General features: G+C 41.6%; 1 protein-coding gene across 10 annotated transcripts in view; it reads left to right on the top strand.

Annotated features, from left to right (window-relative positions):
- Nucleotides 1–15,120, top strand: part of macf1a (microtubule actin crosslinking factor 1a) — a 413,795-nt gene that overhangs the window by 246,487 nt on the left and 152,188 nt on the right. For all 10 annotated transcript variants that reach the window (XM_060942802.1, XM_060942796.1, XM_060942794.1 and 7 more), the window contains 7 exons: nucleotides 4,126–4,292; nucleotides 4,551–4,663; nucleotides 10,783–10,889; nucleotides 10,973–11,092; nucleotides 12,834–12,929; nucleotides 13,221–13,348; nucleotides 13,440–13,533. In XM_060942802.1, the coding sequence (XP_060798785.1) occupies nucleotides 4,126–4,292; nucleotides 4,551–4,663; nucleotides 10,783–10,889; nucleotides 10,973–11,092; nucleotides 12,834–12,929; nucleotides 13,221–13,348; nucleotides 13,440–13,533 (825 nt within the window). The remainder of the gene's footprint in view (nucleotides 1–4,125; nucleotides 4,293–4,550; nucleotides 4,664–10,782; nucleotides 10,890–10,972; nucleotides 11,093–12,833; nucleotides 12,930–13,220; nucleotides 13,349–13,439; nucleotides 13,534–15,120) is intronic.

The raw sequence follows: 15,120 nt of genomic DNA, 5'->3' as shown, positions 1-15,120 counted from the left end.
CAGGCACTTTGTCGAGTCCTACACCAATCCTGCTCTGCCTTACATGTTGTGACCGGCTCTCTAATGAGGCAATGAAGCCTTCAAAACTGCTAGTGTCGTTTATTTTAGCCTTCCTGTCTTGAATAACACTTTTTGTTGCCTGAAGAATAACAAACGAACGTCCAGGCTGATTAAATTAATGGCCTTGTACAAGAAATCAAAGCTAACATGAACCTGAGTAAGCTATCAATAGCTGGCTAGACTCCAAACCAACATTCATTATGATAGCTGTGTTGTTATCCGCCGCCCACAAATTAGGCTACATATCAGGAACTTTACAGCATGATGGTGGGCTCACAGAAAGTGTGACTGATATTTGTAACTCTTGACTTACCTCCTGAAATGTTTTTTCTTGCGATCTTAAATCCGAACTTGCTTAGGTCTTGCTGTCCACTCCGCTTGGCCATGATGCTGCAATCCGCTGCTGTCACTGACGCCGAATGAAATCAAAAATAACGGAACCCCAACTGAATGTCACCTCCTCAAACGCTTCGCTTGCGCGCGCCCTCTCTCGCGGTAGCTTATTGTATGCGCAGTTTCAGCAAAGCTACGTGGAATGGCATTTCTAATTCCAATGTTAAGTAGAAATGATGTCCACATTTATTGATAAAATTGCTCAAGGGAAGGGAGGGGGGATGCCCGTTTTAGAGGGGGGATGATTTTGACCATTTTTTATTCCAAGGGGGATGGTATCCCCCCTCAACTTGAGTACAGGTCGCAGGCAAGCTGGAGCCTATCCCAGCTGACTACGGGCGAAAGGCGGGGTACACCCTGGACAAGTCGCCAGGTCATCACAGGGCTGACACATAGACACAGACAACCATTCACACTCACATTCACACCTACGCTCAATTTAGAGTCACCAGTTAACCTAACCTGCATGTCTTTGGACTGTGGGGGAAACCGGAGCACCCGGAGGAAACCCACGCGGACACGGGGAGAACATGCAAACTCCGCACAGAAAGGCCCTCGCCGGCCACGGGGCTCGAACCCGGACCTTCTTGCTGTGAGGCGACAGCGCTAACCACTACACCACCGTGCCGCCCGATTTCAGTTCTGATTGTTTTATTTGAAAGAACTCGACCTTCTGCACAAAATGTGATCGTTGTATTGTCAGTTTTATGCTCAGAAATTAGTAATGAGGTCGACTTAACACATTTTCTTCTGACTAGAATTGTATCTCCTCTCTCATTTATCATGCGAATTCAGTTCTGATGGATGTTTTGCGTGGATCTTCCCTTGACGAGCAAAATTTAGTCCTTTGTTGATTTTCCTGTTGTACACAATTTGTCGTGGAGGTTGGTTGTCTCTCACATGGTCACATTTCAGTTCTATTTGATGTTTTGGCCGTCCAGCGCTCGAAACTAACGGTGTCCCGATGTCCCGGGGACCATAAAAAATGTCATCGGGACACAAAATTATCATATCTGGGACAATCCTGGGACAATGGAAAAAAAATAGATCTAGAAAAAAAGTTCTACATTAATATTATTTACAAAGCCGTAACATACGTAGACATTCACCTAATTTGTTAATTTTAAAACGTTAACAGCGAAAAATACATAGTCGCTACACTTTCGATGCACCTGCATCAGTAGGCTATAGAGCAGCGCATTCTGTTCTAGAATCTTCGGCCGGTGTCCGCATTATATGGACTTGGAATGGAATTGCTAGCGCACACGCTGCGCCGACTCTTGCCAGAACAAAAATGCTGAAGTGGTTGAAGCGGACCGACCGCGGGGAAGAAACTGAAAGCCCAGACATAACGTCTCCAGGACCTTCAGGATCCAAAGTGTCATCGCCTGGTCTGCAGGCAACGCTAGCAACTGAATTAACTTAATGAACACTGTTAGACACGTTATAAAATACAACAGGAATGATGTGGATGATACTGACGGAAGATACCGTTCAACAGAATAAGTGAGTTTTCTTGGTGTCTTTCTAGTTCAGAAAGTTTAGTCAGTCAGCAGCACAACTAGGCTCGGACCTGGCACTATGCTGATGTTCCACCCACGTTTCGGCAGCGAAAGTTCATAAAATGGATAACGGTCTCATCTCATTATCTGTAGCCGCTTTATCCTGTTCTACAGGGTCGCAGGCAAGCTGGAGCCTATCCCAGCTGACTACGGGCGAAAGGTGGGGTACACCCTGGACAAGTCGCCAGGTCATCACAGGGCTATGGATAACGGTAATGGTGAAAATTATAAGTTGGCCTTATAAGTGCCAACAGATATTCAAGGTATAAGTAGATGAAATGAACATAAAAGGGGTCTTATTTTCAACTAAAGTGTACTGCAGATGTAGGGAGTTGAAACATTTTCTGAATGAGCTAGTTGGCCCCTTTAAATAAACGGGTATCTATTCATACAGTGAGATCGCCAAAGTTTAATAAACTGAAAATGCAATAACTGTAATTTTGAAGTAGATGATGTATAGGACATGTGTTGCTTGTGTCTTGTGACTTATTGTAAAAATGATATAAAGGGTTCAAAATCACATAGTTACAAATATAATAGTAACTTCATATGATAATATTAACCACTGGTTATTTCAGAGAGGAAAAAAAAATGGGGACACTATTGCTTCCATTCGGGACAATACAACACAGAATTCGGGACCACTGGGGGACACAAAGAAAAAAAGTTAATTTCGAGCCCTGTGGCCGTCATGGTGGTTTTGATGGCAGGTCAAATGAGCTACTCCGTCCTTGACGTTCTGGTTGCATAAGGAATGTTTTGTGGAGAAGTGGAAATGCTCTGTAGAGGTACTTCAAATGAAGAGCCAGGCTGCTCTAAATTTGTGATCAGTACCAGTCGGCCACATCATCTTGACTGTAAGAGGCCAGGCATGGAGATTGCAAGGAGTCAGTGATTTATCTCTCTCTCTCTCTCTCTCTCTCTCTCTCTCTCTCTTCCCCTTGTTTGCTCTGATTCCCCAGAGTCGCGAGCTATCTTCTGTTCTGAGTTTCGGTTTGCTTTGTGCTGGCACTGGAGACACATGTAGAGCGGGAGAGAGAGGGATGACGAAGGAATAGAAATGAAGTGCACCAGGCACAGGATGATACTGCATTCCACCTCCTTTTGTCCAAATGGAAAATGATTCGAAAAAGTAGAAAAAAGGAACGCCATTGAATGCTTGTGGCCTTGCAATCGGCAGCAGAGAGTGGAACAAATGAAAGAATAAAAAGGAAAAGATTGCCATGAGGGAAAGCATGGAGCATGTGATGCCACAGAAGAGATGAAGGGAAATGGAAATTGAAGTGATGGTTAGGAAATGGGAGCGTTTAGAAAGAGAATGTTGTGGATGTACTCTCATGAAAAGGCATCTAAAGAGAGAGACGGGCTTTAATAGATCTGATTGGAAAACGCATTTGGGCTGTACACTGTTACACTGGATAGATGGAAGGCACTGATTAGTACTGAAAGCTCCCATCCTCCCTCCCTCTCTCTCTCTCTTTCTCTCTCTCTAAATGGACCTAAAGTCAGTTTCTTGTTTTGTGTGCAGATCTGATCATTTGTGCCGAGCGTTTAAAATGAAAGTTAAAGGAATACTGCAGTGTTTTAAAACTCCCAGCAATCCAGAGCATCTCTAACAATTTCAGTGCGTTTTCATAAACTGAGAAAAGAACAAAAAGCCAACAGATGGACTCGAACAAAGACTCAAAACATGCTTAAAACGGGAGTCTAAAGGCAGTTGTTTAATTCTGTCAGTAAATTCCAAAAATACATGATTATATAAAACACACCATTCAGAACTGTTACACTAAACGCTCATCGACGGAGGTCTTTTCAGACTTTCTCTCTCTTTTCTAAGCTTTTCTTAAGTAGTTTGATGCAAGTTTTCACAACTGAAGATATAAAGGAAAAAGCAATTTCAGTTATTTCCTTCCCTTAAGGTACATTCCTCAAGGTTTCATGGTATCCAGGGCCATCAGCGGGCATGTCCGTGATGCATAACCACAGGGTTTTTTTTTTTTTCCTCTCTCTGATAAAGCAGTCCCGTCTCTGATGGAAAGAATTCTCCAGATTAAAATGACATTCTCAGCCTTTCGTGTTTGAAAGATCAGTCATCTTTTCCTCCCAACAGATCTCCGAGATCTATGTGAGTGGTGAGTCAGGGGACTTGACAGCCAAGGAAAAGCTTTTGCTATGGACTCAAAAGGCCACCGAGGGCTACCCTGGCATTCGCTGCGTCAACTTCTCTTCCAGCTGGAGCGATGGACGCATGTTCAATGCCCTTCTGCACAGATACCGGTACGTGCATGTGCACAAAGACGATGACACTCTCTCTGTCTCTCTCTCACACACACACACACTCATTTGCTCATAGTTCCTAACTCTACACTCGCTACAATGCTGACTATTATTAAAATGAACTTTATAATTAGGAATTCTTGATTTTGTTATCGCAACCATCCAAGAGAACCCATTAATACTGTCTATGCTACTAGGAAATGCACGCGCACACTCTCAGAGCTCACAGTATTCACTTCTCTTCATTGTAACACTCAGGCCAGACCTGATTGACATGGAGCTGGTGGCACGCCAGAGTAACCGTGACAACCTGGAGCAGGCGTTTGAGATCGCAGAGTCTCTAGGGGTGACACGACTTCTGGATGCTGAAGGTAGCATGCAGTTTGTTTTCATCTGACTTTTACATTCTTTGGTTTTGTCTTTTGTTTACATGCAAGTTTGATTGCTGGTTTGCAAATTTTCACCTTTCTGCTTTTATCATGAAAGTGCATATTCTGGACCAATTTTTTTTTTTAATATGAAAGTATGTCCCTTTACACACTCATCCAGAAGGGTAATTTTGCACAAGGCCGTCTGTCTACAGCAGAAAAAAATAAAATAACAAAACGCGTCTGGGAAAAATCCCAAGGGAGTCTGGAGCCAGATTCGTGACGTCACCTGCGGAAGCGCCAGCAGGCTGCGCGAGCTTTGCACGGTTTCAGTGCACAGCCTGTGTAGACCAAGCGCTCCCATTTCTCTCTCATTGTCCGGTCTTTTGGGAAACGATGAGTACTAATCCCATCAAGATTGGTGTTGCTCCACCCTCCGATACATCTGTTAACCATTTTAATAATTACACGATAACATTGAAGAAATTTGCAGAAAACCACCAGGTCGTTTTCTCAAACAAACCAGCGCTGACGTAGGATTCAGAAGGAGGCGTCCCGCACGCGACGTCACGAAAATCAATGTTTGCCGGGAAATTCAAATGCCAAGTTTTTTCAGAGGCGGACCAATTCGCCTCAAATGGCTTGATTTCAACTGAATTTTTCTGGTATTGCACAAGGTAAAAAAACTGCAGAGAATGCAGAATGTTACAGATATTTGACCAAAGTTTAATATAAAATAGGAGAATTACATTGATCTTGCTCCTGAATTTACCCGTGATATGCACTTTAAGGCTTATTCATGTAACAGACATGCAGAGGTGTAGAGTACGAAATAATTTTAATCAAGTAAAAGTACTCTGACTATGGTGAAATTGTTCCAAAGTAAAATTACATGTGTGAAAATTTGTTCAAATTAAACTAACTTATTTAAAATGTACTTTCGGTCAAGACATTTGATAAAGCACAGATTTCCTGTTTACACATGTCTGAAGATAAAGTTACAAACTGTTGGAAAGGAGATTATAATTTATAAACACAGTACACGAAAGGTACGCACAAGTTTCATTTGGCCTGATCATACATTACTGACTGAAGTAGACTGGCCAACCACCTCAACTGACAGCTAAGCTGATGGATTTTTGTACCATGTCATCTTCGGAATATAAATGATACCAGAAAACTGGAAAACATAAGCCGAAGCTATAACAGGAAAGCATAGGTCATATTAAAATGTTGGTTCCTGTTATTTCGACTCCGACAAAGCAAAACCTCGGTCAGGTCGGAGATCAGATATAGACCAGAGCAACGTGGCGTGAGTTTGAAGTCATTTTGGTAGACACACCCCTTTTTTTGGGAAAACAAAGCGGTAAATAAATAGGAGGTTGTCACCATGCTTATAAGTTGCACTGCCCTTCACAGTCAACAGTAAAATACACCCACGCGTTCATTTCTTCTTCCTACCGAGTAGAGAAAGGGAGGGCAAAAGACAGATTTTATGGCAGCCATCGGGACTGTCCAATAAATACTGCTGTCGACAGTTCAGTTCAGGTGCTAAACCGTATCCGCACATGAATAGCAGTAAACTAAACAGTAAGTGGACAGACTAAGAAGGCAGCTACATACAACCCCCATTCCAAAAAAGTTGGGACAAGGTACAAATTGTAAATAAAAACGGAATGCAATAATTTACAAATCTCAAAAACTGATATTGTATTCACAATAGAACATAGACAACATATCGAATGTCGAAAGTGAGACATTTTGAAATTTCATGCCAAATATTGGCTCATTTGAAATTTCATGACAGCAACACATCTCAAAAAAGTTGGGACAGGGGCAATAAGAGGCTGGAAAAGTTAAAGGTACAAAAAAGGAACAGCTGGAGGACCAAATTGCAACTCATTAGGTCAACTGGCAATAGGTCATTAACATGACTGGGTATAAAAAGAGCATCTTGGAGTGGCAGCGGCTCTCAGAAGTAAAGATGGGAAGAGGATCACCAGTCCCCCTAATTCTGCGCCGACAAATAGTGGAGCAATATCAGAAAGGAGTTCGACGGTGTAAAATTGCAAAGAGTTTGAACATATCATCATCTACAGTGCATAATATCATCAAAAGATTCAGAGAATCTGGAAGAATCTCTGTGCGTAAGGGTCAAGGCTGGAAAACCATACTGGGTGCCCATGATCTTCGGGCCCTTAGACGGCACTGCATCACATACAGGCATGCTTCTGTATTGGAAATCACAAAATGGGCTCAGGAATATTTCCAGAGAACATTATCTGTGAACACAATTCACCGTGCCATCCGCCGTTGCCAGCTAAAACTCTATAGTTCAAAGAAGAAGCCGTATCTAAACATGATCCAGAAGCGCAGACGTCTTCTCTGCGCCAAGGCTCATTTAAAATGGACTGTGGCAAAGTGGAAAACTGTTCTGTGGTCAGACGAATCAAAATTTGAAGTCCTTTATGGAAATCAGGGACGCCGTGTCATTCGGACTAAAGAGGAGAAGGACGACCCGAGTTATCAGCGCTCAGTTCAGAAGCCTGCATCTCTGATGGTATGGGGTTGCATTAGTGCGTGTGGCATGGGCAGCTTACACATCTGGAAAGACACCATCAATGCTGAAAGGTATATCCAGGTTCTAGAGCAACATGTGCTCCCATCCAGATGACGTCTCTTTCAGGGAAGACCTTGCATTTTCCAACATGACAATGCCAAACCACATACTGCATCAATTACAGCATCATGGCTGCGTAGAAGAAGGGTCCGGGTACTGAACTGGCCAGCCTGCAGTCCAGATCTTTCACCCATAGAAAACATTTGGCGCATCATAAAACGGAAGATACGACAAAAAAGACCTAAGACAGTTGAGCAACTAGAATCCTACATTAGACAAGAATGGGTTAACATTCCTATCCCTAAACTTGAGCAACTTGTCTCCTCAGTCCCCAGACGTTTACAGACTGTTGTAAAGAGAAAAGGGGATGTCTCACAGTGGGAAACATGGCCTTGTCCCAACTTTTTTGAGATGTGGTGTTGTCATGAAATTTAAAATCACCTAATTTTTCTCTTTAAATGATACATTTTCTCAGTTTAAACATTTGATATGTCATCTATGTTCTATTCTGAATAAAATATGGAATTTTGAAACTTCCACATCATTGCATTCTGTTTTTATTGACAATTTGTACTTTGTCCCAACTTTTTTGGAATCGGGGTTGTATAACTATCTCTAGACAGGAAAGAAAAAAAAAGTCTTAGATGAGACAAATCTACATTACCAGGAGACTTGATGAAGTAGTTGTAAATGACACTTGTGGCCATTGAGTGGGATCATTGATCTATTCCCAGGTTTGGATAAAAGGACACGGACCACAATACCGTGAAGCTGATCAAAATACTGACACCCGTCATCAGCTGCTCAAGTTCTAAAATAACTCTCCTGATGTCATTGCGCACACGTGTGTGTGTGTGTGTGTGTATCTTCATAACGTATTTCCTTATCAAACACCTGCAGACTCCATTAACTGCAATTCGATTTCAGAGAAATTTTTTTTTTTTTTTAAATCAAAGAGAGGTAACCACACCGTGGCATGAAATTTCTCAGGCGATTGCTCTGATCACCTCATTTTCTGGCACGTAGTTCATGGAGACTTTTTATCCCCCGCTGGCCGAAAGACCCGAAGGGGGATTGTTGTGTGGCGATTTCCGTCTGCCCCGGGAAGGGTGCTCACCTTCTGAAATCAACTCCTCTTGCAGTTTTTGGAGGAATTTCATGAAACTTGGCAGGATTCTTTGTTATATTTCGGTAATACGTGTATTGTAATTTTGTTAAATTGGGTCACATTTTACCAGAGTTACAGCCTTTGATTAACAAAATTATACTTTAAGAATTTCATTTGTGTTTTTTCCTTCTGTCATCAATTCCTCTCACAGTTTTTGGAGGAATTTCATGCAAGTTGGTAAAAGGTATTGTTATATGTCGGTAGTACGCGCATTATTATTTTTTTATATTTATTTATTTTTTTGTTCAATTCAGTCACATTTTACCAGAGTTGTGGCCCTTGATTAACAACCTTGTACTTTCACAATTTCATGAAGGTGTGCTCGCCTTCTGACATCAACTCCTCTCTCAATTTTTGGACGAGTTTCTCGAAGCTTGGCAAAAGGCCTTGTTATATGACGGTAATACGCATATTGTGATTTAATTTCGTTTGTGAAAATTTTCCCAGAGTTTCGGCCCTTGATTAAATAACTTGTACTTTGACAGTTTCATGAGGGTGTATGTTCTTCTGAAATCAGCTCCTCTCTCAATTTGTGGAGGAATTTCACCAAACTTGGCAAAAGGCTTTGTTATATGACAGTTATACACAGATTGAAATTTCGTTTAATTTGGGCAAATTTTTACCAGAATTATGCCCTTGATTATTAACAAACTTTGGCAGTTTCATCAAGGTGTGCTTGCTTTCAGAAATCAACTTCTGTCACAATTTTTATTATCCCCTGCTGGCCAAAAAGCCCGAAGGGGGATTATGTCGTGACGATGTCTGTCCGTCCATCCCGGGAAGGGTGCTCACCTTCTGAAATCAACTCCTCTCACAATTTTTGGAGGAATTTCACGAAACTTGACAGGATTCTTTGTTATATGTCAGTAATACACATTGCAGTCGCATTTTACCAGAGTTATGGCAGAGTTGCCAGTTCATTGAAACACACGGAGATGGGTGGAGTTACAGATTATACTGCAGCCAGCCAGCAGGGGCGCTAGACCTGTGGTTGATTTTTTATTTCTTTTTTTAAACTTTGTAAAGGAGGCCATTTAAATTGTGGCAAAGTAAAATACCTTGAAATAAACATATTGAAGTAAAAGTAACATTGCAGTTTTTTTTTTAACAAAATACTCTACACAAAAAAATCAACTTGGTTGCAGTAACGAGAGTAATTATAATTTATTTCAATCCTTGCTGACATGTTATACTCCATTTAATGGATAACAAAAATGACTGCAAAAATACATGGACAGCATGGCTCCATGCCCTTCTGTTCTATCGAAATGAAGCCTGAATTCCTCCTCTGCCATTTTGTCACATTTGGAGCGAGAGTTTGGACAGTAGGAACTTTGTGCTATGATCTGGAGATAGTGTCAGTCAGGTACACCTACTCATTTGGTAGGCCTGCCCCCTTCTCATAAAATCGCGAGGTCCAGTGTGTCACCAAGGCTGTCAATCACTTCATTCCCAAGTATATCTACACTTTCTTACAATATAGTAGAATAACGCTTTAAAATCTCATTTCTGCGGGAAAATAAAATATGTTTAGATATCCGCATAGGGAAAACCAACTGTCCGGATTCGACACTGTAGATGGAAAGACAGCTTGGATGATAAAAGTGACATGGAAATAGGCTGTTTTTTCATTGAAACACACGGAGATGGGTGGAGTTACAGATTATACTGCAGCCAGCCAGCAGGGGCGCTAGACCTGTGGTTGATTATGTTTAACAATAATAATTTTATGATTAGTGGTAGTATTTTACTAATATTTTTTTGCTTGATCAAAAGCTTGATAAACAAAATTCATGAATATCCTGAAAGTTTGGTTTGCTAACTTGTTTCTTACCATTTGTTTGTGTTCAAATTATTATTACTGTAGACTGTGTATAGCCTAGGTCACAACCGGACGTACGATTTTTTGGCCGTGCGATTTTTGGCATTTCCCAAATCGCTGCTTTTTTTTTTTTTTTGTGGAGAAAGACGCACGTTGGCCATAAGTTTGTCTTGCAACCTGAAAAAAATGTTGGCGCCCGTAGAGTTTGTTTGACATGACAAAGAACCTCTGCGGCCGGTCTACGGCTCGAAAATCAGCACGTCACACGCGCGCCCTCCGTGCGTTTCTTGCATTTTTTGCACATAGACCGGCCGTAGGAGCACGTACGGCCGGTTGTGACCGAGGCTTATGTTTGTATGTTAAAGCTAGTCATGTCTTAAAAAAAAACCCAAAACTTGGCAGTTATCTTTAACTGTAGATCATGTGATTCTAGCCTGTTTTTCTATTTTGTAATTATGCAGTGTGTGTGTAATGATCTATACGCCCTCTTCTTTCTGTTCCTCTCACACTAGATGTGGATGTACCATCGCCGGATGAGAAATCGGTCATCACATACGTGTCCTCAATCTATGATGCCTTTCCCAAGATCCCAGAAGGAGGAGAAGGCATCACGCCACAAGTACGTGCAGTGACCTTCCACACATCAACACACACACAGTCCTATGCTTCTGTCACGTGATATTTCCTTCTTATTCTTCTCAGGAGGTTGACCAGCGTTGGGCAGAGTACCAGTCTCATTTCTCCTCGTTGTTGCAGTGGACGAGGCAGCACACAGCCCTCATGGCCAACAAGAACTTCCCCCAGAACCCTGTGGAGCTCAAGGTACGTTGTTTGTGTGGGGTGTTTTTTAATAAGGTTAAACAATAGATGGATTTCAGAGAAGCAAAATGTCAAATGATTTGAAGACTCACAATCATATATATATTTTATAGTGTGTCAGGAAAGATCAGATGAGTTTTTTTTTTTTTTTTTTTGTGTACGTGTGGGTCTGTCTCAGAAACTGGGTACTGTGGGGGTCCCCCACTAAATATACCCAGTCAATAAACTATACAGTTTTGAATGGTGATGTTGGTTTTAATTTGAAATAAAATGATGAAAGAAATAATGCAGATAAAACTAAATCTTTGATGTGAATATTCAGAATTTGGCAAAAATTCTGCAAATTTGTGGGAAAATGGCGGCTCGATCTGGGACATGATAAATGGTTGACTGCATCGCATTCCCTTAAAAAGGTTGTAGTCCACTGAAAAGTCTACAGTTATCACTAATTGTATTTTAAGTTGTAACACCTAAGGATTGGTGCGCTCACAGAATAATCATAACTGTAATAAAACATCATGCAAAATATTTGATCACCGTTGTAGCTCCATTTTCCGCAGACCCAAAACCAATACGATCGTGTGTTTTGATCTAAACGGAAAGCCTCAGGGTCAAGGTCACTCCCTCACCAAAAGTAGTAACTTAAAATCGCTACACCATATAAAAATTGTTATAAATCTGCGATTTTGTTTTTTAAAACGAAAGCTGAAAGTTAGGTATAGAATATGTTTCTTACAGAATATGTTACGATGGTAGCTGGTCTTGTATGAATTTCTGAGCTATAAAATGAGTTGTGGTCTATTTTTTACCGTAGCGTGTTATTTGTGTGCGGGGAAGGACACACATTAACAATTTGCACGTGTAGAATGGAATTTTCCACTGCAACAGTTAGAAGTTGATCGTGCTTCCATTTGCGGTCTTTCTGTTACGCGGGTGATCTGTTCGGGCGTTATCACTGAAAAGGTGAGTTTTGACAGTTTTATTTTGTTTTAGTCTTGCAGTATAAGGCAATAAAATGTTTCTTTTTCATCTTACTTTCATATTTCGTAGTGTTTGCGTATTTTTGGCCAATATTTTGCAACCATGGTCGGTTTAGATCGAACTTTTGATAGAATCTACGGCCAGTCATTTTGCCCCGCCCCCGCTCCGTCCGGTGCGGTAGTGATGTCCCGTTGCTCACGCGCCGCAGCAGAGACCCGCTGTTCTTTTACCAGCGCCGTTATTCCCATCTTTCCGGTGTGTTCTTGATTTTTCCATTGTGTCCTATTTCGCCATATCAAATACCCAAACTGTATCATATTATTCATATTTAAGTGAATAATCAATTCAGTCATCATAACTTGCCATTTTTAACCCAAGCAATCAAAAAGAGGACATTTATTCAATATTTTGACTCATCTGTGAAGGAGGGGCTTTAATTCTTCATGTAGTTATTTTATATAAAAATCAATTTTAAAAAAGCATTTGAATTGTAATAAAAAAAAAATGTCCACAGTGGAGGCCAGATAAAGCAAGATGCTATCTTTATTCTTAAAGATGACAAAAGAAACATTGAGTGTTAGGTAAATGCAAATAAATAAATAAAATTAAAAAATTTATTTTTTGACCATAATGTCCCAAATGAGAGACCAGTTTCTGAGACGCACCCATGTAAACAGTAACTCGCTTGAATTGAAGGAAAAACATGATCATGTTTTTGTTTGTTTGTTTTTTTCTCCCTTCCCCCCATCTTTTCACCCCTCAGGCACTTTATAACGAATACGTCCACTTCAAAGAAACGGAGATTCCTGCTAAGGAGACGGAGAAGGGGCAGATCGAACACCTTTACAAGTTGCTGGAGGTGAGAGAGAGAGAGTAGAGAAATGAAATCAAATAAAATGGGGAGAGATGGAAAGGATGAATCAGAAGTTGACCTTGATTCTGCTGTGGAATGCAGCCTGCTGTTTATCGTGTGGTTCAGCGGAGCGCTGCAGGAACATGACTCCCGGGAAAATATGGATATGAATGCTTTATTCATAGAAATGCAAGATGGCTCTAGGAAGAAAAATGATCTATTATCCGTGTCCCGATGAAAAGAATTTTCAAGTCTTTCCTTTTCTGAGTGTACGTGTGATTCTGTGTTCCTCTTGAGGTATGGCTCGAGTTCGGACGCCTCAAACTTCCACAGGGATTGCACCCGAACGACCTGGAGGAGCAGTGGGGGAAACTGATCCTGGAGATGTTGGAGAGAGAGAAGGCACTGCGGCCTGCTGTGGAAAGGTGAAGGACGACATCACGGCACACAGTCTGAGAAATAATCACGAGAGCTATTAATTTATAAACAGGATTGTTCTTTTTGTGTGGATCGCAGACTGGAGTTACTCCTCCAGATGGCTAATAAGATTCAGAACATGGCTGTGGACTGTGAGGAGAAACTGACCCTGGCCAAGAACACACTGCAGTCGGTCAGTAAGCCAACATGCCGAGGCAAATTCCATTCTGTACACTTGGATTTGCAACATATAATGCCCCTTTTGGTTTGGTTCCAAATTTTTATTGATTTATTTCGGCCACAGTTTTGGTAGTTCATGTTAGGTTCTGCTTTTATTGCTTTAAGCAGCCGAAAGGGGAACTGAAGTCATTTTTAAACTTGCTTTATTTCTTAATTAACGTGTTATTCAATTACGTGTTCGGTTTTATTAACCTTATATCGTGACTCGTATTGGCATATTCTATTACACTTTTGGGTTTTTAGCCGTGTTGAATGTAGCTTGTTTGGTCCACGGCAGGCGTCGCTTATCCGCGCGATCTTCGCGAGACTTCAAACATGAAGCGTCAGCGCCGCCTTTTTGAAAACTGTTTACACAGCGGCCAGATCGCCACATCATTCCAATTTAGATTAATTTTGAGATTTGCCAGCTTCATCGGTGATGACTCACGCGTGCACCTGAAGACGTGCCGAATGGACTCCAGCTCGCACGCCGTAAACAAGGCGCACCTGAGCTCAATTAAGGAACTGTGTGTTTGCCTATTTAAGGATGGTGCTGATGCATTTGCATCGCGAAGTATTACCATACGCGTGTACGCATTACTGAGCCTTTCTACCCGTTGTCTTGATTTCCTGTTTCTCGTCCTCGCTTAGCCTTTGATATACTGTTTGCGCCTCGACAGACCCTTTTGTCCGTATTATCGTTTTTGATCGAGCCTGCCGTTTTGGATCGTTTGCCTGCGTATATATCGTCTCACTGTATATATATTCCCGCACTTTATTAAACTGTATACTTCTGCACATACATCCGCCTCCCTCGCGTTTGTGACCTGGAGATTATTCCATACGACTTCGAACCAACGTGGAGTCGAGAAGAGTTGAAAAGACGACAGGATAAGGACTCGTCCGCCGCGCTGGTATTTACGTCATTACCGTCGCACAATTAAAACGTGCCAGATCAGGCGGCTGGTGGGTTTTCAAAATAATAAATACATGCATGTATTTTTGTGGTAAATACATATTATACCGAGCGCATTTCCCACATAATCCTCACTAAGGTTTCGGACAGCACGACAAAATGGCGTCCACACTCGAAAGTGCCGTATATAGTGAGCAGGGAGCGATTTCGGACACAGTGAAAACTTCCGGCTTGATTACGTCAGCATTCGAAAGAGGCGCGCGCATCTTTTGACAACGTTGGCAGATGTCGGTCGCTTTGATTTCCGCTGTACGTTTTACTTCCGTCCTACGATGTCTCGCACGGGTCTCAGCGAATCTCGTTTACGGCCATCGCTTTGACATATGGACTGATATATTACACAGCATATTTCAAACACTCATAACTTGCTATAGCAGCGACAACATAGCAGTCAGAAATGCATTCCTACATTTTAGAAAATGAGAAATAGAATTTTGATGATAAATAGAATTTGCCTTCAGTTCTCCTTTAACAGAAATCCAAATGTAGGTTTGGAGCCCTAAAGAGCAAGCAGAGGCAGCAATAACAAGGAAACCCTTTCTGAGACAACATGAGGAGGAAACCTCGAGAGTAACCACACTCAAA

The sequence above is a fragment of the Neoarius graeffei genome, chromosome 16 (genome assembly GCF_027579695.1).
Source record: "Neoarius graeffei isolate fNeoGra1 chromosome 16, fNeoGra1.pri, whole genome shotgun sequence".
Lineage (NCBI taxonomy): Eukaryota > Metazoa > Chordata > Actinopteri > Siluriformes > Ariidae > Neoarius > Neoarius graeffei.
The sequence above is the reverse complement of the archived record's forward strand: the minus strand, read 5'-3'. Positions and strand labels throughout refer to the sequence as shown.